The sequence below is a fragment of the Dendrobates tinctorius genome, unplaced genomic scaffold, assembly GCF_039654945.1.
Source record: "Dendrobates tinctorius isolate UK_male_01 unplaced genomic scaffold, ASM3965494v1 ptg000044l, whole genome shotgun sequence".
In the NCBI taxonomy this organism is placed as follows: Eukaryota; Metazoa; Chordata; class Amphibia; order Anura; family Dendrobatidae; genus Dendrobates; species Dendrobates tinctorius.
The window spans coordinates 21919721-21942500 of NW_027361712.1; the positions used below are offsets into that span (position 1 = coordinate 21919721).

Sequence of the window (22780 nt, forward strand, 5' to 3'; positions counted from 1 at the left end):
TTCGTGCGCATGCGTTTTTGGCGTAAAAATGTGTAGACACTGGTTTTAACCCCTAGAGAACGAATGCGCATAGAAACGCAAACGCATGCAAAAATGCATGATGCGTTTTTTTGCATGCGTTTCTATTGCGCACAATGCGCTGCGCAAAAAAAACGCTTATGTGAAATTAGCCTAACAGGAAAAATGGACCTCAGTTTGTTGTACAATTTCTCCTGAGTGCGCCAATGCCCTACATATAATTGGGTACAACTTTTGAGGCACAGTGGAAAGCTCAGAAGAGCAAGAAGTGCCATAATATAGTACAGATTTTACTTTTATGGTTTGCGGGTGCCAGAACAGCAGAACACCCCATAAGTGATTCCATTTTACAAACTACACCTCTTGATGAATTCATCTATAGGTGCAGTGATCATATTGACACCAAGGGAGTGTCCAGAATTTTATATCATTGGGCAGTGAAAAAATAATAATTTTTACCGCAAAAATGTAGTTTTAGCCCCAGATTTTACATTATCACACGGGAAATGGGTAAAAATGGCATAAAAATTTGTCCCACAATTTCTGCTGAATGTAGAAATACCACATATTTAGCTGTACAGTACTGATTAGCCATACGACAACACTTGGGAGGGATGGAGCGCTATAGTGGTATGTGATAAGGCAACTTTATTCCTCGGGTCAGTACCATTACAGTGATACCAGATTTATATAGTTTTTTTTTATGTTTTGGCTGCTGTCACACACTAAGGCTAATTTTACACTTACCGCATGTTTTGAGGTCCGTTTTTGCTGGCCGTATCGCGGCATTCTTTGTGGTCTTCCACAATAATGGACCGCAAAAAAGTTTGCGCATCGCCGTTTTTTTTTTTTTTCCCAATACTATGTAAAAACAAACTTCCGTTTGTTTTTGCGGCCCCTTGATTTACAATGGGGGCCGTGTCTGTATGCCGTGAAAAAGATTGCGCAAGCTCGATCTTTTATCACGGCCCACACGGCCGTTCGGCGCATCGTGGAATTTTTGTGGGCCGATTTTGCGGCCCCATAGGAATCTATTGGGGCCACAAAATCGGCCCGCAAAAACACAGTAAGTGTAAAAGCAGCCTAAAAGACAATTTGATTTGCAAAATAAAGTTTTTGAATCTCCATATTTTGAGAGCCATAATTTTGCTATATTTCTGATGATATATCATTTTTTTATGTTTTGCCGCTTTTACACAATTCAAAACAATTTAAAAAAATATAGCTATATTCTGAGAGCTATATATTTTTTTTATTTCTCCGCTGATGGAGCTGTGTGGCGGCTTGTTTTTTTGAGGGACAAGATGATTTTTTTTGCTGGACAAGATGATGTTTTCAGGGATACCATTTTTATTTACATCCAACTTTTTGATTGCATGTTATTCCACTTTTCTTCAGTACGATGAAAAAACAGTTTTCTCCATGTTTTTATAAATTGTTACGGGGTTCACTGAAGGGGTTAAATAGTGACAGGTCACGATGGACACAGCGATACAATGTGTGTGTGTGTGTGTGTGTATATAATTTTTTTTTACATAAATATACATATTTATTGGTTTCATTTTTTTTGCATTTAATTATTTTATGATTTTAATATATTTTTACAATTTTGTTTTTTTAACTTTGTTCCTCTATGGGACTTTAACTTATGTGAGGCTGTGAACCGGAGGTGGACTGTCTTGTTCCCGGCTGCGATCCAGAGGTGGACTGTTCTATTTCCCGGCTGCGAACTGGAGGATATCGTGTGCTGTGAGTACGCTGGACATTAAAAGAGACTTTGCTTTGAACTTTGCTGTGTCACGGCCTCATCACTGCTCAGTGTGGAGATTATATATACACATACAGTGCCTTGTGAAAGTATTCAGCCCCCTGGAACTTTTCAACCTTTTCCCACATATCATGCTTCAAACATAAAGATACCAAATGTAAATTTTTGGTGAAGAATCAACAAGTGGAACACAATTGCGAAGTTGAACAAAATTTATTGGTTATTTTAAATTTTTGAGGAAATACAAAAACTGAAAAGTGGGACGTGCAATATTATTTGGCCCCTTTAACTTAATACATTGTTGCGCCACCTTTTGCTGCAATTACAGCTGCAAGTCGCTTGGGATATGTCTCTATCAGTTTAGTACATCGAGAGACTGAAATTCTTGCCCATTCTTCCTTGGCAAACAGCTCGAACTCAGTGAGGTTTGATGGAGATCGTTTGTGAACAGCAGTTCTCAGCTCTTTCCACAGATTCTCGATTGGATTCAGGTCTGGACTTTGACTTGGCCATTCTAACACCTGGATACGTTTATTTGTGAACCATTCCATTGTAGATTTTGCTTTATGTTTGGGATCATTGTCTTGTTGGAAGACAAATCTCCGTCCCAGTCTCAGGTCTTCTGCAGACTCCAACAGGTTTTCTTCAAGCAGGGTCCTGTATTTGGCTCCATCCATCTTCCCATCAATTTTTTTTTTTTTTTTTTTTTAAATTCATTTATTAAACTTCAAAACAAGATAAGGATGTAATGTACAACATACATATTTGCTTGTGGTTGTGAACATTGTACAGAGCATACACACCACTACCGTCTTTTTGTTAAATCCTAAACAAAACTTAAACAGTCTTATTATTATACAAGTAATCTATGCATAATCCCCCAAGCATATACAAGGAACAATAGGCTATACATTATAAGCATGTACATCAATCATAACTCACAGGCCTTTATTATATCGCACAGATAACGTAGATTGATTAATTATAAGTTCCTAAACTAAACTACAACTACGTCAACTATTTACCAATTCGCAGCCTACTGTCCTTCACCATAGTGTCTCACATGCAATGTCTCCAGTCTACAAAGTGAGATGAGAAGAATTCCACTTATCCCAGATTTTTTCAAATTTACCCAGGCATCCCCTGTTCTGATATAATGTGCGCTCGTATGGAACAATCGTGTTTACCAAGTCAATCCAGGTTCTAAGAGAAGGACATGAATTGCCCATCCACCGTAGTGGCAATACTTTCCGTGCCAGAAACAGTGTCTCACGTAGAAAGATCCCAACATGGTGACCCCAAATCTCTTCCTCCCATACCCCAAACAAGCAGACCAGTGGCTCAAGAGGGACAGGAGCTTGCACCAGTGATGACAAGAATAGCGACACCTCTTTCCAGTACTGTAGGATCGTGGGACATTGCCATATCATGTGGATAAAGTCTGCATATGGTGCATGACAACGCAAGCATTCTGAGGATTGGAATCGACCCATCCTAAAAGGTCGTATCGGCGTCAAATATGATTGGTTTATTATATACAGCTGTATCATTCTATTATTAATAGATGGTGATACTCCGATCGGAGACTCCAGGATCTCTTCCCACTCCACTCCCTGCGTATTAGGGATGAGTCTTTCCCACTTCCCTTTAACAGAACTTATGGCAGACTCTGCTCCCACCGACAACATGTACATATATAAAGAGGAGATAAGGCTCTGGGGACCCTGTGAGTTAAGGATTCCTATCAGAGGTAGGGACGAAATGGCACGGCCCACACACCTCATGTACGACTGAAGAGCAGATCTTAGTTGTAAATAGCGGAAAAATTGAGATCTCTGGACATTATGTTTAGCCTGTATCTGCTTGAAAGACATTAAGGTCCCATGATCGTACAAGTCTCCTATCAAGGAGAGATTATGTTGAGTCTAAAAATCAGTGGACGGGTGACTTAGTACTACCGAAAAATAGGCATTTTTCCATAGGGGCATTTCAGCTGTAATGTCCCTATATCTAATCACTTTCTTAATTTGCCTCCATACTAATCGTGCCAGACGGAGCAGGGGCAGTAAACGAGGGACACTAGGCTTCTCCAACTCCAGGAAACTCAGTGGCAGGGGCGGACCTACCGCCTGTGCAGACCGTGCATTGCACGGGGCCCGGGGGAGGGGGCCCCTCCAGCACTGCATGGCTAATTATGTCAAAATTCAAATTAGCCATGTGTAGTGCAATGAGGAGAGCAGCGCTGCGGATGCAAAGGGGCCCCTGTGAGGCGGGGGGGGCCCGCCTGCCCCCAATGCCGACTCCACCCCTCCCTCCCCTCCCCGCATTGAAGGAGGCAAAGATGGAGCCTGGAGGAGAGAGCGTCAGCTGACGCTCCCTCTCCCGTCATTCCCCGCTCTACCTCTGACACAGCGGGTGCGCGATGACGTCATCACGCTCTCACTGTGTACCAGGCAGTGCAGGAGAGGAGACAGGAGCCGGGAGCAACGCAGGCACGAGAAGGTGAGGAGTGTGATGTTTTTGGTTTTTTTTTTAAATCAGTGAGTACTGGACTGTGGGGCCATGCTGGGGGGCTATATACCATGTTGGGGGGGCTATATACCATGCTGGGCTGTATTATACCATGCTGGGGGGGCTATATACCATGCTGGGCTGTATTATACCATGCTGGGGGGGGCTCTATACCATGCTGGGCTGTATTATACCATACTGGGGGGTGCTATATACCATGCTGTGCTGTATTATACCATGCTGCAGGGGGCTATATACCATGCTGGGCTGTATCATACCATACTGGGGGGGGGGGGGGCTATATACAGTACCATGCTGGGGGGGCTATATACCATGCTGGGCTGTACTGTATTATACCATGCTGGGGGGGGCTATATACCATGCTGGGCTGTATTATACCATACTGAGGGGGGCTATATACCATGCTAGGCTGTACTGTATTATACCATGCTGGGGGGGGGGCTATATACCATGCTGGGCTGTATTATACCATGCTGGGGGGCTATATACCATGCTGGGCTGTATTATACCATGCTGGGGGGGGGCTATATACCATGCTGGGCTGTATTATACCATGCTGGGGGGGCTATATACCATGCTGGGCTGTATCATACCATGCTGGGGGGCTATATACCATGCTGGGCTGTATTATACCATGCTGGGGGGGGGCTATATACCATGCTGGGCTGTACTGTATTATACCATGCTTGGGGGGGGCTATATACCATGATGGGCTGTATTATACCATGCTGGGGGGGCTATATACCATGCTGGGCTGTATTATACCATGCTGGGCTGTATCATACCATGCTGGGGGGGCTATATACCATGCTGGGCTGTATTATACCATGCTGGGGGGGGCTATATACCATGCTGGGCTGTACTGTATTATACCATGCTTGGGGGGGGCTATATACCATGCTGGGCTGTATCATACCATGCTGGGGGTCTATATACCATGCTGGGCTGTATCATACCATGCTGGGGGGGCTATATACCATGCTGGGCTGTATCATACCATGCTGGGGGGGCTATATACCAAGCTGGGCTGTATTATACCATGCTGGGGGGGCTATATACCATGCTGGGCTGTATTATACCATGCTGGGGGGGGCTATATACCATGCTGGGCTGTATTATACCATGCTGGGGGGGGCTATATACCATGCTGGGCTGTATTATACCATGCTTGGGGGGGCCCATATACCATGCTGGGCTGTATCATACCATGCTGGGGGGCTATATACCATGCTGGGCTGTATCATACCATGCTGGGGGGGGCTATATACCATGCTGGGCTGTATCATACCATGCTGGGGGGGCTATATACCATGCTGGGCTGCATTATACCATGCTGGGGGGGGCTATATACCATGCTGGGCTGTATTATACCATGCTGGGGGGGGCTATATACCATGCTGGGGGGGCTATATACCATGCTGGGCTGCATTATACCATGCTGGGGGGGCTATATACCATGCTGGGCTGTATTATACCATGCTGGGGGGGCTATATACCATGCTGGGCTGTATTATACCATGCTGGGCTGTATTATACCATGCTGGGCTGTATTATACCATGCTGGGCTGTATTATACCATGCTGCGGGGGGGAGCTATATACCATGCTGGGCTGTATTATACCATTCTGGGGGGCTATATACCATGCTGGGCTGTATTATACCATGCTGGGGGGGCTATATACCATGCTGGGGGGCTATATACCATGCTGGGCTGTACTGTATTATACCATGCTTGGGGGGGCTATATACCATGCTGGGCTGTACTGTATTATACCATGCTTGGGGGGGCTATATATCATGCTGGGCTGTATTATACTATGCTGGGGGGCTATATACCATGCTGGGCTGTACTGTATTATACCATGCTTCGGGGGGCTATATACCATGCTGGGCTGTATTATACCATGCTGGGGGGGGCTATATACCATGCTGGGCTGTATACCATGCTGGGGGGCTATATGCCATGCTGGGCTGTATCATACCATGCTGGGGGGGGCTGTATCATACCATGCTGGGGGGGCTATATACCATGCTGGGCTGTATACCATGCTGTGGGGGCTATATACCATGCTGGGCTGTATTATACCATGCTGGGCTGTATTATACCATGCTGGAGGGGGCTATATGCCATGCTGGGCTGTATTATACCATTCTGGGGGGCTATATACCATGGTGGGCTGTATTATACCATGGTGGGCTATATACCATGGTGGACTGGGCTATATACCATGGGGGGTACATTTTACATTATATTCTATAAGGAGAGTATGTTATATAATATGGGGGGCTACATTATATTCTATGGGGAGGTGGGCTGTATTATATTCTATTTGGGGCTACATTATATTCTATAGGGGGGCTGTATTATATTCTATTCTATGGGGGGCTGCATTATACTATATGAGGAGGGCTACATTGTATTCTATGGAGGAGCTACATTATACTATATAAGGGGCTGCATTACATCCTATGAGGGGGTTGCCATATAGTCTATGGAGGGGCTGCATTATACTATATGGGGGGACTGCATTATATTCTATGGGGGGTTACATTATGTTCTATACAGATATTATATCCAGCCCTGTATAGCCTCAATATTAGATAACAACAAATAACTTTGTTGCCCTATGAAGGGTTGAGGGGGCCCGAAAAATTTCTTGCACAGGGGCCCACTACAGTCTGTGTCCGCCCCTGCCCAGTGGGCAATCAGTTCTTGCAGCGTGAAGCAAGTGACTTTCAGAATTAGGGAGATAATTACCCGGCATCCATTTACTTAAGGCTTTAGCCTGTCCAGCCAAATAATATAAGAAGAAATCTGGTAGCGCCGCCCCACCTCCCTTTTTGGGCCTCTGCAGAGTGGACAACTTAAGTTTAGGTCTGGTTTTCCCCCACATAAACGACGTGACCTGGGAATTAAGATTCACAAAAAAGGACTTGGGTACCATTACGGCACTGTGTTGAAGGGAATAGCTAAGTTTGGGAAGTAATATCATTTTAATCAGGTTGATGCGTCTGGCCACAGACCACGGTAATTTGCTCCAGGTTGCAAATTTAACTTTGACCAGTTCCAACAGTGGGCAGATATTAAGTTGTAAGTCGAGCGTGCTGTTATGAGATACATGAACCCCCAGGTATTTAAAGCTAGATACAATAGATAGCGATGAAAGAGCCTCTAGTCGGGACATCGGGGCATGGGATAGGGGTAACAAGGCAAACTTTTCCCAATTTACATATAAGCCCGAATATTTACTGAATCTGTCTATGGCGGCAGTCACTTTAGGCAGTTTCCTCCGCCTCGTCCATAAATATCACAATATCATCTGCATATAAACCTATGGTATCTATCCAACCCGATATATCAATACCTTTAATGCCAGGGGAAGACCTTATGTGTATTGCCAGTGCCTCAATCGCAAGGGCGAAAAGGGCCGGGGAAAGGGGGCACCCCTGAGGGGTCCCACTATGTAATGAAAAGGACTCAGATATGGAATTATTCACAATAATACGGGCTCACCAAAGCCATACCAATGTAGGCATGTGGAGAGGAAAGGCCACTCAAGAGAGTCAAAAGCCTTGGTGGCATCCAACGACGCCAGTGCCCATTTGTTGTCTGGCATTAGAGAACTACATTGGACTATTGACTGGACTCGTCTGATATTAATTGAAGTGCTCTTACCAGGCATAAAGCCTGTCTGGTCAGGATGTATAAGGTTCAGTATAATCGAATTTAATCTGGTGGCGAGAATTTTAGTAAAGATTTTATAGTCCACATTTACTAACGATATGGAACGATAGGAGCCACATTCCAAAGGGTCCTTCCCCTCCTTCCTAAGCACTATGATATTAGCCTCGTAAAAGGATTCAGGCATAGATTTCCCCTCCCATATTCCCCGAAACACCTTTATCAGACGTGGCGTTAATATATCTCGGTATTTCCTATACAATTCAATAGGGAACCCGTCCGGCCCAGGGGCCTTCCCAGAGGCCATGTCCGCTATAGCATTCTCTATCTCCTCCATAGTGAATTCAGCGTCCATAAAGGCTTGCTGATCAGAATCTAAGACAGGGAATGCTACATCCGACAAGTAATCCAAACACTCCAAATTATCAGAGCCACTTTTAGATTCATATAATGACATAATAATCATAGCAGCAGCCAAGAATCTCCTCAGTTGAAGACACTAACGAATCATCCGACTTACAGATCTGTAATATTGTATTAGAAGTATTATGTTGGCGCACCAGATAGGCCAAAAGCTTACTCGCTTGGTTTCCCAGTTCAAAATAAGACTGGCGAGCAAGAATAATTTGCGCTTAGACTTAGTGTCTATGTGCTGGGTGTATAGTCGTTGGGCAGCCAACCACTCAATCCTATTGCCATTGGTTGGGTTAGATATGCATGCAGCCTCCGAATCCTTTAATCGCCGTTCCATCACATCATCCTCTCTTGAGGTTACCCGCTTAATATAAGAAATTGTGGAGGACAAGCAGCCCCTCAGATATGCCTTAAGGGCATCTCAAAATATATTAATATCCTCAGGTTCCTGATGGGACAAAATGAAACAATGCAATTGATCGATTATTCTATCGGGGGTTACTATCAGTTTCAGCCAGAAAGGGTTCAACTTCCAAACCATCCTATTATTTAATTGCCGTACTTCAGTTTGAGGATGACCAGGCTATGGTCTGAGAACCCTCTATTGCCATGTTCCACACTATCCACCCACATTGCCAGACCACTGGTTCCGAATATGTAATCTATGCGCGATAGGGAGCACCTAGTGGATGAGTGGCAGGTATACTCTCTCAACTCAGGGTACTGCATTCTCCACAAATCTAGCCACCCGCTACCCCCAATAAATAGCGACAGTTGGGTTTCTGTCGACGAAGGAACGCCCCCCAGCTACTCCATCATCCAGTCTCAATTTATCAAGATGATTATTCATAACCATATTGAAGTCCCTCATACAGATAACATCCGCATCCGGATAATTTAGGGCGAAACTCAACGCCTTCTGGAGAATAGACATATTAGCCGGAGGCGGATTATACACATATAAAATCACATATTTCCTGGTATTTATTGATGCATAGACGAAGACAAAACGACCCTCAGGATCCCTCCGGGTCTCCCAGGCTTCCCATCTAACATCTCTATGCACCAACAGTGAGACCCCCCTCGAATAACTAGTATGGAATGCGTGAACAGACCATTGTACCCAAGGCTTCTGCACGCACCGAGCTGTATCCCTGGTCAGGTGCGTCTCCACCAAGGCCACAATGTGAGGGCGGTAATGTCTAATCTGCGAGAAGACTTTGATCTTTTTCCGGATTTTTTTTTTATACCTCTCACATTCCATGTCATACATATAATTTCAGACCCCATATTTCCTCCGCTGGATATGGCCTACATCAGTACCCGGGTAAAATTTAGAGACACCACACATAAGCTGAAACTGCTGCTGGCTGCGAATTATACCTAAAAAACAAATAAAACCAAAACCACTATAAAAAAAACATCAAAGTGGAGAAACAAACAATACGGGAGGCAAAGTCCTGCTCTCCCATCACAAAATAGACAAGGGGATACCATCACTGAGCTCAGTGTCCGGTATTGTTGGTAATCCAGGCGTCCGTGGAAAAGGCTCCAATCAAACCATCAATAGAAAGAATTCTGATTAACAGTAGAAACATTAGGATTCCTTTGCAGCAGACCCTTTGCGGGACCACAGCCACTCAGCCGCCTCCGCCGGATCCGTAAAAAATAGAGAAGAACCCTCATGGACCACCCAGAGCCTGGCCGGATAGATCATTGAGTACACGATATTCCTCTCCCGGAGCCGCTTCTTGACTTCCATGAATTGTGCTTGTTGTTTCTGAAGTTCCGTGGAAAAGTCTGGAAAAATTGAGATCGTGGCATTGTTGAACTTAATGGGACTCTTGTCGAGCTAGACGTAGAATCGCATCCCTGTCCCTGCAATTGAGACGCGCCAAAAAAGGTCTAGGTGGGGCTCCAGGAGGAAGAGGTCTTGTAGGGACCTCATGGGCCCTTTCCACAGCAAATGTTGGGGAGAATTCGTCTCCCAGAGAGGTTTTGAGCCAATCTTCTAGAAACTGTTCCGGATGTTGACCTTCCGAGCGTTCCGGCAGACCAATAACTCGGACGTTATTCGGCGCATTCTATTCTCCAGGTCATCTGCTTTTTGCCTCCAAGCGTTTACCGAGTCCGCTGCTTTCGTAAGCTTGGCTTCCATGGGTGCGATGGTGTCCTCTCCCTTGGACACCCTTGTCTCCACCTCCGTAATGCGCCCTCTCATGGCCTGCATATCTTGTCGAAGACGCCCCACCTCGGTATACACGTCCTCTATTTTCCCCGTCAGCGATGTTCTGGTTAAAGAGATGGCCTGCATCAGTTGTTCAGATGCTTGCTTGAGGGTTAATTCCTCCTGCTCACTCTCCTCTCCACTCTCAGAGAGGCGGTTTTTACGCTGAACCTGTGAGGGGTTATTTCTGAGGGACCGTGCGGTGTCAGAATGGTCAGGTCTAGCAAACTCTTTCAATTTTTCGGCTGCTCCTGCCCCCTTGGAGCGGTTCATTTTTAATAGCAATATGACACAGCCGGGCGTATCTGAAATGGTATGTCCAGGAGATTCCCAGGTCCAAATTATAAGCACAGCAGCGCTATAATATGATATGATAATGACAAGTGTCCCAGGGGCAGCACAGAGCAGAAGGGTCACCCGGGAGGATAAGATTCGGCTCTGAGTAGTAAGAGAGGCCTTATGGCTGGGGAGGGACCACAGTGCCCACAGAGACAGCAGCCAGGGATGAGTCCAGAGGACCCTAAAGTAATAGCATTGACCAGCTGGGTGACTTAGAGGGGAGTGCAGGGGCCCAATCTTCCAGAGCACTCAACGCTTCTCCCTGTCAGATCCACAGAATAGGTGCTCGCCGTCCTGTCAGCGCTGTGAGGAGGGGGCCAGCGCCGTGTCTCTCACAGCCAGAGCGCGCGCTTCTGAAGATGGCCGCAGCCCCTTGCAGGCCCCGCCGGCCGCCCCAGCCTTTACCGCCATCTGCATGCCGAGATTCGGCCTCCCACGAGGTTCCAGAGGTGCTCCACGGCCCAGGGGTCCAGTACCGGCAGGTATACCGCAGCACCGCAGGTCCGCTGACAGGATTTATGTCAGGATGCGAGGAGCTCTCCCTGAACGCGTCCTCTCACCGCCGCTACATAGCCACGCCCCCCCTTCCCATCAATTTTAACCATGTTCCCTGTCCCTGCTGAAGAAAAGCAGCTCCAAATCATTATGCTGCCACCAGCATGTTTGACAGTGGGGATGGTGTGTTCAGGATGATGAGCTGTGTTGCCTTTACGCCAAACATATCGGCCAAAAAGTTTGATTTTGGTTTCATCTGACCAGAGCACCTTCTTCCACGTTTGGTGTGTCTCCCAGGTGGCTTGTTTCAAACTTTAAACGACACTTTTTATGGATATCCTTTGGGAAATGGCTTTCTTCTTGCCACTCCTCCATAAAGGCCAGATTTGTGCAGTGTACGACTGATTGTTGTCCTATGGACAGACTGTCCCACCTCAGCTGTAGATCTCTGCAGTTCATCCAGAGTGATCATGTGCCTTTTGGCTGCATCTCTGATCAGTCTTCTCCTTGTTTGAGATGAAAGTTTAGTGGGATGGCCCGGTCTTGGTAGGTTTGCAGTGGTAGGATTCTCCTTCCATTTCAATATGATTGCTTGCACAGTGAATTCTTGAATTTGCCTTAGCCTATAATTTTTTTGTTTTTAAGGGGTCCTTCTTCCTGCAGCTCCAGGGGACTGCTATTATGCGCCCACCTATGCAAATCTCTTCCTGGGGCTGTGGGAGAGGGACCTCTTCCTGTCGGATCGGCTGTCGTCAATGTGCTGCGTCCTCTCATGGGCGCGGTACATTGACATCTTCTTGATCTGGCAGGGGTTAAAAGAACTTTTGGAAATATTTTTTTCTGAATTAAACAAAAATGAATGCAATGTTCACCTTACGTACAAATGTAGCACTGATGAGATTGACTTTCTGGATGTGCTTTTGAGGAGAGATGAAAAAGATGAAATTCAAACGAGTATCTTTCGCAAAGCAACTGCTACTAATGCCTTATTACATGCGTCTTCCTCCCATCCACGTCACATTATCAATGCCGTCCCCATGGGACAGTTTTCGAGGCTACGAAGGCTATGTTCCAATGAACAATTTTTTTTGAATCAGGTGACTGATTTAAGACAACGCCTGACAGAACGTGGGTACAGCGGTAGAATTATTGAAAAAAGCCTTTAATAGGGCAAAAACATTCAGCTAGACATGATCTTCTTTATAAACCTCAGAATAAGGTAAACAGCGAGATGGTCCATTTTGTAACGACCCATCACTCACAAGCTGTTTTTTTAGAGGAATTTTGGATAGGTCATGGCCCATCCTTAGGGCGGATCCACTGCTGTCAAAATATATGTCTGAGAAAGCAACTATAACAGCACGAAGATCACGTAACCCAAGGGACATTCTGGTTCATAGCCATTATGTGAGTAATACACAAGACGACTTTTCTAAAGGATATGGCTTCAGGAGGTGGATACGCTCCCTGTGTCCGCTGTGTAGCTTGTCCAAATATAGACCGCTGTAATACATTTTCTAACACTGGTGGCACTAGACAATATGAAATCAGGAAACGCATCACATGTACAAATACAAATGTCATATTATGCTACCTGCCCGTGTACAAAAATTTATGTAGGCCTTACCACACGCCAACTAAAAGTACGGAGCAGAGAACATATCTTGGGCATAGCGGCAGCAGCGTCACATCCAGGACCCATCCACCTTAAAAACTATTCCGCTCCACTTTAGACTCCACCATAATTGTGATGGTAGTCTATTGCGGAGAAGAGGTATTGACCAGATTACTTCTAACATTCGTGGCGGAGGTATCTCCAAGAAACGTGCACAAATGGAGTCCAGATGGATCTGGAGGCTAAACAATCTCCATCCGTCTGGCCTCAATGAGAATCTTAGCTTCGTTCCCTTTTTATAGCCTTTCAGCTACTCTGTGTTTTTTTGTGCTCAGCATGATAAGGTCTGTATTTTTAATATTTTTTTAAAACTGCTTTTTAATTGTTTTCTAACACCTGCGTTTTTATCTTATAACTAGATTACGAAAATGTCATATTTTTCGAGTATCCATGCGGGTTCCAGCTTTCCCATACCTCCATAGTCTCTACTACATCGACAAGTATTTATTTCTCATTCTCCAAAAACAATTTGAAAATTGGACATATGCTCACTAAGTTATGAGACTTCTATCAGGTGGCGTCTTCGCGGCAACTTTCATATGCACACTTCTGACCAATCTGTGAGCTGTTAAATTTATGTGATTTTTTTCAAAATTGTGGACTGTAATGTATCTGTATCTCCTTGTTTATTGTCCCTTAAATTGACGCGGAAATTTGTAAATATATTCTGTGTGCATGTACATAATATATGAGGCTTTTTACAACTCCTTGCCGTTTATTCCACACTGTGATATATTATCTATATGTTGTCTTTATATATTCAATTGATTCTTAAACCCTCATTATGAATTATTGACCTGTATACACACACACACATATTATATATATATATATATATATATATATATATATATATATATACTTGTTAAAGCATCTGTATAGTTCTGAGGGTTACATTATAAACCTTCTTTGACTGCATTTGCTATTAGTATTATTGTCTGGATTATATCACTTACTATCTATGAGGTATAGGTAAAGACACATATATATCTCACTTTATATGTTGCCCAGCTATGGGTATTTTCATATAATGAAGTGCGATTGATCCCCATTAGCATTTGTACTATTCTATCTGCCCATAGATTGCTAGCAATATATATGGCATCCATTTGACCACCGTATATTGAGTGCATTTGAACTATTTTGTTTGCCCATAGTTTGCTAGTAATACAGTATATATGACATTATTCAACTATTGCATATTGCGCATAAGCGCTGTGCTCCTCCTCTGCCCATTGCTGCATGACGCGGCGGTGCGCTGACTTCTGGTCATGTGGGGCCCCACGTGTTTCTGGTGTTCTGCTGCCCTCCACCGCACGGCGTTATGGCCACAGCGGGAGTCATAGTGACGTGACGTCACCCTAATTTCCAGGACGCCGCCTGTAAAAAGCTGGGTGCCCACTCTGTATTCACCCCCCTTGAGAAAGGCACCGCCGAAACGCGCGTCGGGGTCGGCCAGCACATCCCCCTTGACCTCATTCTGGAAGCCTAGGCTGCCATTTCTATCCAGGTAATATACTAATGATAGTAGCAAAAAATAATGCACTATGAGTTCATCTTTGTCTCTGGGATACTGATCCTAGCTATTTACACCTGATTTACTGGCTCCATAATATAACTAAGTCATTAGGATGATTTTTTCAGTACTTGTTATATAGCTCCCCCTATAGGTCCTAGGGAGTTGTGCGGCCACTTTTGTTTATACAGCAGCATTCTTGGCACAATTGTTCCATCAGTCTCCCACACCAACCCATGTGTTGATCTGTTTACATTTGTTCTTTGTATGAATTTTAATTAATAAAGTTTTTTCTAATACAATTATTTTTGTGGACTAGCACATCCTTGTTGCCATTGGCAACTGTTTTTCAGTATCACGGACCTGCCGGTTGTGTTCCTTGGTCTTCATGATGCTCTCTGTGCTTCAAACAGAACCCTGAGTCTATGACAGAGCAGGTGCATTTATACAGAGACTTGATTACACACAGGTGGATTATATTTATCATCATTAGTCATTTAGGACGACATTGGATCATTCAGAGAACAACAATGAACTTCTGGAGTGAGTTTGCTGCACTGAAAGTAAAGGTGCCGAATAATATTGCACGCCCCTCTTTTCAGTTTTTGAATTTACACAAAAATGTAAAATAACCAATACATTTCATTCAACTTCACAATTGTGTCCCACTTGTTGTTGATTCTGCACCAAAAATTTACATTTGGTATCCTTATGTTTGAAGCATGATATGTGGGTAAAGGTTGAAAAGTTCCAGGAGGCACAGTGTATACATATACACACACATACACTATACATGTTTGAGGTCTGAATCATATTGACATGTCAGTTTTTGCCATTTTTTTGCAATTTCACTGCACTTGGAACTTTTTTCCTGTTTTCCAGTACACCATGAGGTAAAATGAATGGTGTAATTCAAAAGAACAACTCGTCCCCCAAGAAACAAGCCCTAATACTGCTGTATTGACAGAAAATAAAAAGTTATGGCTCTTGTAAGAAGGGGAGGGGAAAAAAAAGACAATGTGGCTGGTTAAGGGTTAAGCATGATCATATTTTTTATGTTCATATTACCTTTCAGCTCTTTGTCTGTATACCGATGGTTACTGGATACAAGCTCTTGCTTCAGCTTCTCCACCAAAAACTTTAATACAGAAATATTCCAGGAAGACTTGATGCTGCGATTACATGTCAGACCAGATAAACAGATGATGAGAACTTAAGGGCTTCCAGTAGAAATAGATGAATGGCGCAGGCAGCTCACTTACCTCTCGGAGCCATTGAAGCGCTTGTTGTTAGAGATGTGATTGTGGATATTATGGACCAGTTTCTGAAAACACAAAAGCATAAATTAGCAGAAGCGATAAGACCTGGAATTGTCATCTTGTGTGAAGTTATAATACCCTATCCAGCGGAGGGTACGTGCATGAGCGTCTGATAGACACCAGCATTGTTTTTGTTACAGTAGACGCTTTTAGGAACATGCCTGCAATGTTTTCCCAGAAGCGTATTCTTTGGTGTCTCCTTAGTCATTTTTGCAGCGGCTTATTTTAAGTTCATATATACAAGTGCTTCTCACAAAATTAGAATATCATCTAATTTTCAAAATTTTTTTCTGTTAATGTTGATGATTATGGCTTACAGCCAATGAAAGCCCAAAAGTCATTATCTCAGTAAATTAGAATACTTTATAACACCAGCTTGAAAATGGTTTTAAAATAGGAAATGTTGGCCTAATGAAATGTTTGTTCAGTAAATGCACTCAATAGTTGGTTGGGGTTCCTTTTGCATCAATTACTGCATCAATGTGGCGTGGCATAGAGGAGATCAGCCTGTGGCACTGCTGAGGTGTTATGGAAGCCCAGGTTGCTTTGAATGAAATTTCCATCTCCAAAAAGCTGGTCAGCAGAGGGAAGCATGAAGTGCTCTAAAATTTCCTGGTAGAGGGTTGCGCTGACTTTGGTCTTGATAAAACACAGTAGACCTACACCAGCAGGTGACAAGGCTCCCCAAACCATCACTGATTGTGGAAACTTCACACTAGACCTCAAGCAGCTTGGATTGTGTGCCTCTCCACTCTTCCTCCAGACTCTGGGACCTTGATTTCCAAATTAAATGCAAAATTTACTTACATCTGAAAACAGCACCTTGGACCACAGAGCAACAGTCCAGTTCTTTTTTTCCTTGGCCCAGGTAAGATGCTTCTGGCGTTGTCTTTTGGTCATGATTGTAGACTGTGAGCCCTCGCGAGCAGGATCCTCTCTTTCTGTACTTGTGTGTCCCTTGTCTTGCACATGTTTATTGTACTTGTCTATATTTCCCCTTTTCCCTGTAAAGCGCCATGAAATAAATGGCGCTATATAAATGTATAATAATAATAAAATGATTGGCTTGACACAAGGAATGTGACACTTGTAGCTCATGTCCTGGATACATCTGTGTGTGGTGGCTCTTGAAGCAATGACTCCAGCAGCAGTCCACTCCTTGTGAATCTCCCCCAAATTTTTGAATGGCCTTTTCTTAATCCATTCAAGGCTGCGGTTAACCCGGTTACTTGTGCATCTTTTTCTACCACACTTTTTTTCCTTCCACTCAGCTTTCCATTAATATGCTTGGATACAGCACTCTGTGAACAGCCAGCTTCTTTAGCAATGACCTTTTGTGGCTTACTCTCCTTGTAGAGTGTGTCAATGACTGCCTTCTGGACATCTGTCAAGTCAGCAGTCTTCTCCATGATTGTGGAGCCTACTGAAACAGACTAAGGGACTTTTTTAAATGCTTAGGAAGCCTTTGCAGATGGTTTTTGTTATTCTAATTTACTGAGATAATGATTTTGGGTTTTCATTGGCTGTAAGCCATAATCATCAACATTAACAAAAATAAACACTTGAAATAGATCACTCTGTAATGAATCTACATATGAGCTTCACTTTTTTGTATTGGAGAACTGACAAATTAACTTTTCGATGATATTTTAATTTAGTGAGAAGAACCTGTATATACAGTATTTCAAGTATTTTAAGTATATCCTGCATGACTGCATTTGACCTATGAGGTTGTAATCCAATATTTGTCAATTTGTTCCATTGGATGCCTTTCCCATAACATGGAGATAGCATTGATGCTTTTGCACTTTTCAATCAATGTCTTTTAATATTACAATGATTTTACATATATATATTTTTTTTTTATCACTAAGTCTTGAGTGTTTTCATGGCTACAAATACACCTTTTAACATACAATAACTAATAACATACAATAACTAATAAAGTGGTATTAAGATTTCATTTAAGGATCTCCTGAGATGCAGACATTCTGACTTAAAGAAGCACTCTTAAAGAAGTGTATTAATATACTCACCTACCACTAATCATTCCGGGATCCAGCAACATTCTGCTCTTCTTCTCAGTGGGGTCACTGCTATTTAGACTATCCGGCTGGCTCTATGAATGAGCCGGAAGCCTCTTTTACAATGTAAGCCTATGAAGCCTTGTTCTGGTGTGCCATAGACTTACACTGTAAGAGTCACTTTCAGGTCACACAGAGTTGTAGAGTGGTGACATCACTGATACGCAGAGTAATGGCGCTGGATCCCGGAGGGAGGGAAGTATATTTAATAAGATCACACTACTCTACACTTCATGCACCTATAGACACAGAGACAATAGGTAGTCCACTTATTATTATTAATGTCTGATCGGTCAGAGTCTGACATCTGGCATCCCTGCCGATCAGCTATCCTCGGTGTCGGGGGCCACAACTACTCAATTGCTGTGCTGATTCATCTTCTATTCAAATCAATAGGAAGTGCAGTACCCTGCTGCAGCCACTATCCGAAGATGGAGCAGCTCTGCAATTGAGCAGTTCCAGCTGGCAGCCACTGACACCGAAAACAGATGATTGGCAGGGGTGCCGGGTGTCGAACCCTAACCGATCAGACAGATACTTTATATTTGATGACCTAACGGTAATCTGCCGGATCTGGATCTATCAAATAGACCAGATACAATTTCAGATCTACAGGTCAGGGAGCATTTGGGAAGCTGTGACCATAACATGGTAAGTTTCATTGTAATTTTCACTCAAACATTCAGCTGCATGGACTAGTCCCTCAGTAATTGATCGATCACTGATTTTACGTAGGGCATTTGGATGTTGTTGCTGTAAACACCCAACATGCTGTCAAAGGAGCTCTCAATCAAAAATAGAAACAGACCATCATTAGGCTGAAAAAAAGAAGAAATCCATTAGAGAGATAGAAGAAATGTTAGGAGTGGCCAAATCAACAGATTTATGCATTCTGCAAAACAAGAGCGAACTTATGAGCTTGGGAAATCAGAAAGGACTGAACATCCACAGAAGACAACAGTGATAGATGATTACATACCATAATGAGAAGACGTCATGAGGGCAAATACAGAGGGTTCACCACAAGGTGAAAACTAATAATCAGCCTAAAAAAATTGAAAACTGAAAGGCCAGATTACTTTTTCCCAAAAAATCATCTAAAGAAGCCAGCTCAGTTCTGGAAAAGCAGTCTTTGGACAGATAAAACTAAGATCAACCTGTACTTGAATCATGTGAAGAAGAGAAGAAAGTATGGAGAAGACACTGCTCATTATCCAAAGCACACCACATCCTCTGTAAAACATGGTGGAGGCCGTGTGATGGCATGGGCATGAATGGCTTCCAACAGCACTGGGTCAATAGTGTTTATTAATGATGTGACTGAAGATAGTAGCAGCTGGATGAATTCTGAAGTGTAGAGGGCTATACTTTCTGCTTAGGTTCCACCAAATACAGCAAGATGATTGGACGACTCTTCACAGGACAGATTACAATGACCCAAAACATACAGCGAAAGCAACCCAGGAGTTTAAGGCAAAGAAGTGGAATATTCTGCAATGGCTGAATCAGTCACCAAATCTCAACCCCATCGAGCAGCATTTCACATGCTTAAGACAAAACTTAAGGCAGAAAGACCCAGAACCAACCAAAAACTGAAGTCAGCTGCAGTAAAGGCCGGCTAAGCATCACAAAGGAGGAAACCCAGCGTTTGGTGACGTCCATGGCTTCAGACTTCAGGCAGTCATTGCCTGCAAAGGATTCTCTGCAAAGTATTTAAAATGAATTTTTTTATGGCAAAGTTAATTTGTCCACTCAGGACCTGTTGAAGCGCAAGTGCGTGAAACGGCTGTTGTCCGCTCTCTGTACGTTCCTCCCGTGCCAATGCCTTTTAATTAATAAAGAATTTTCACGACGGTGAGTGCAATCACTTTTTTTTCTCTTGTGCACAATCAGATTAGGCTAGTTTCACACTAGCGTTTTTGTAATGTGAAAAAATGGAGGGCACCACTGGAAAGAGGGGTTCACCAGAGACTAGTCAAAAATATGTGACAGAAAAAAAGGGACAAAGCGACCAGCCTATGAATAGGGAACACCACATGTATGAGTAAAAAATGTATGAAGTTTATTGAATACATCCAACACAGACAAGGAATAACACAGACTCCATAAAAACATGTGGAAAAGTGGTAAGTCTAATCATGAAATAATGATATGATAAACCTCCCACATCAACAGACCCCACAGACAATGTATGAATGAGCACTATAAAGTGTCTAATGAGGAACAGTCTCTAAAACAAACAAATGAAAAAAGGCATTAAACATGAAAAATCAAAATGCCTGACTGGTTTGGAAAGAGAACTATTCACAGCACCATGAATATATTAAGCACATATGAAACCCCTGAACTGGCATCTATGTACTCACTGATGTAGATAATGAGCACACACTCCTGTGGACTGCATATAACAAAAAAAACAACAAAACATTGAGCAGATGAATACAAGAATGGAAAAATATCAAAAGCCCATATGGGACAGCAGTACTAATGCCCTTGCACCTCTAATAAGGTCGTTGCAGGCATACAGACCACAAATGGCAGAGACAATGAAGGCAGAAAAGGTCAAATAAACCAAAGCTCCATAATATGCCAGTGCATATGAAAAATAAAGTGCCTGGTGCTTCTGTGGGATGAGTGTGCGGGGGGAGCAAACCCCACGCGTATCGCCACCAGAAAGTGGCTTTCTCAAGGGAGAAATAAAGCGCTTTTTTCATTTGTTTGTTTTAGAGACTGTTCCTCATTAGACACTTTATTGGATGTATTCAATAAACTTCATACATTTTTTACTCATACATGTGGTGTTCCCTATTCATAGGCTGGTCGCTTTGTCCCTTTTTTTCCTGACACTAGCGTTTTTGAGCGCAGCGACGGCCTGCACACGGCCGCCGCTAAGCCCCGCCCCCGCCAGTAGCTCCGCCTACCGGCGCATGATGCTGTATGCGCCCCCTATCTTTATCACTGGGGGCGCAGGCCGTGCGCAGTATGCGTTTGGCGGCGCATGCGCCTTTTTGACGGTGCGCCGGCGCAACCAAACTGCAGCAGGTTGCGTTTGGCGCACCGTCAAAAGGACGCATGCGCCGCCAAATGCATACTGCGCACGGCCTGCGCCCCCAGTGATAAAGATAGGGGACGCAGGGCGCATGCAGCGCCCTGCGCCGGTAGGCGGAGCTACCGGAGGAGGCGCAACAGGGGGCGGGGCTTAGCGGCGGCCGTGCGCAGGCCGTCACTGCGCTCAAAAACGCTAGTGTGAAACTAGCTCACACTAGCGTTTTTGAGCGCAGCGACGGCCTGCGCACGGCCGCCGCTAAGCCCCGCCCCGCCTCCTCCGGTAGCTCCGCCTACCGGCGCATGACGCTGTATGCGCCCCCTATCTTTATCACTGGGGGCGCAGGCCGTGCGCAGTATGCGTTTGGCGGCGCATGCGCCTTTTTGACGGTGCGCCGGCGCAACCAAACTGCAGCAGGTTGCGTTTGGCGCAGGTCGGCGCACCGTCAGAAGGACGCATGTGCCGCCAAACGCATACTGCGCACGGCCTGCGCCCCCAGTGATAAAGATAGGGGACGCAGGGCGCATGCAGCGTCATGCGCCGGTAGGCGGAGCTACCGGAGGAGGCACGACAGGGGGCGGGGCTTAGCGGCGGCCGTCGCTGCGCTCAAAAACGCTAGTGTGAAACTAGCTTTACATGTTTGCTTTTCTGGATTGAGCACCCGTTCGGACGGTAGTTTGGCGGTCGGTCCAGGTGTGTGATTTTCAACTTGAATAGCAGTCATGGAACTGCTTTGGGGTTAAGGAGCAGTGCCGAATCTTCTGTCTCTCTTATGTAGTTTGTCCAATTAGTTTTGAGCCCCTGAAATGAGAAGGCTTTGTAGAAAAAATGGCTGCAATTCCTAAACTTTTCACAGGATATTTAACCCTTTAATTAAACCTGAAAGTCTACACTTTAATGGCATCTATGTTGTTTCATTTTAAACAACAGATAGTGGCATGCAGACCCCAAATCACGGAGATTCAGTCACTGTCCAAATATTTCTGGGCATAACTGTATATAGCGTTGTGAGAAAAGATTCAGCACAATCCATGTTTTAATCATAAACCTTTGCTGTTTTGGGGGTTCTCAGTCCAGTGGGTGGTCCTATCAGTGACTAACAGCTTCCTTTTTGTAAATTTGCATGCAGCCATAGCTGTCAGTCACTTATAGGACCGTCCACTGGACCAAAAATCCCAAGAGCGAGCAAAGGCTTAAATTATTAAATCACAGGTAATACTGAATCTTTTCTCACAAGATTATACAGTATATTAATCTACTCAGCTCTGCCTGCTCTATAACGTTGCATTTTCATGGCAACAGATTCCCTTTAACATGGTTGCTTTTAAACAGTGGGAAATATACGGTAGCTTGTGCCAACATAGGTTTCCAGTCTAGACCAATGGCTGAGAGAAGAAAGTCTGCATTTATACCAGCAGAAATGTTACTATTAGCAACTAAAAGTGGATAATGGCTCACACAATTCTATTAGCATACACACTATCTCATAATATCTTATAGACAAGTATAATTATGAAAAACGGCAATATTACAGTATAACTAAAGCTAAATGTATCCTGATACTTTGCAGGCAGTGTTCTTCTGCAATTTGTATAGACACCAACATACCAACAACCTAGACCACAGAGGTGCCAGGATTATCAGAAATTCTGTAATAGTGGAAGA

The 22780-nt window shown here is 44.1% G+C and overlaps 1 protein-coding gene and 1 long non-coding RNA gene across 5 annotated transcripts in view; one reads left to right on the plus strand and one right to left on the minus strand.

The window, feature by feature from the left end:
• The window catches only part of LOC141089132 (uncharacterized), a 21225-nt gene extending 7239 nt beyond the window's left edge, over positions 1-13986 (plus strand). Inside the window, exons 3-4 of the long non-coding RNA XR_012232184.1 lie at positions 1674-1767; positions 13510-13986. This is a non-coding gene — a long non-coding RNA (uncharacterized lncRNA). The remainder of the gene's footprint in view (positions 1-1673; positions 1768-13509) is intronic.
• Positions 1-22780, minus strand: part of CUNH14orf93 (chromosome unknown C14orf93 homolog) — a 43836-nt gene that overhangs the window by 2557 nt on the left and 18499 nt on the right. For all 4 annotated transcript variants that reach the window (XM_073575444.1, XM_073575447.1, XM_073575446.1 and 1 more), the window contains exons 4-5: positions 15929-15990; positions 15735-15838 (exon numbers count right to left, since the gene is read on the minus strand). In XM_073575444.1, the coding sequence (XP_073431545.1) occupies positions 15735-15838; positions 15929-15990 (166 nt within the window). The remainder of the gene's footprint in view (positions 1-15734; positions 15839-15928; positions 15991-22780) is intronic.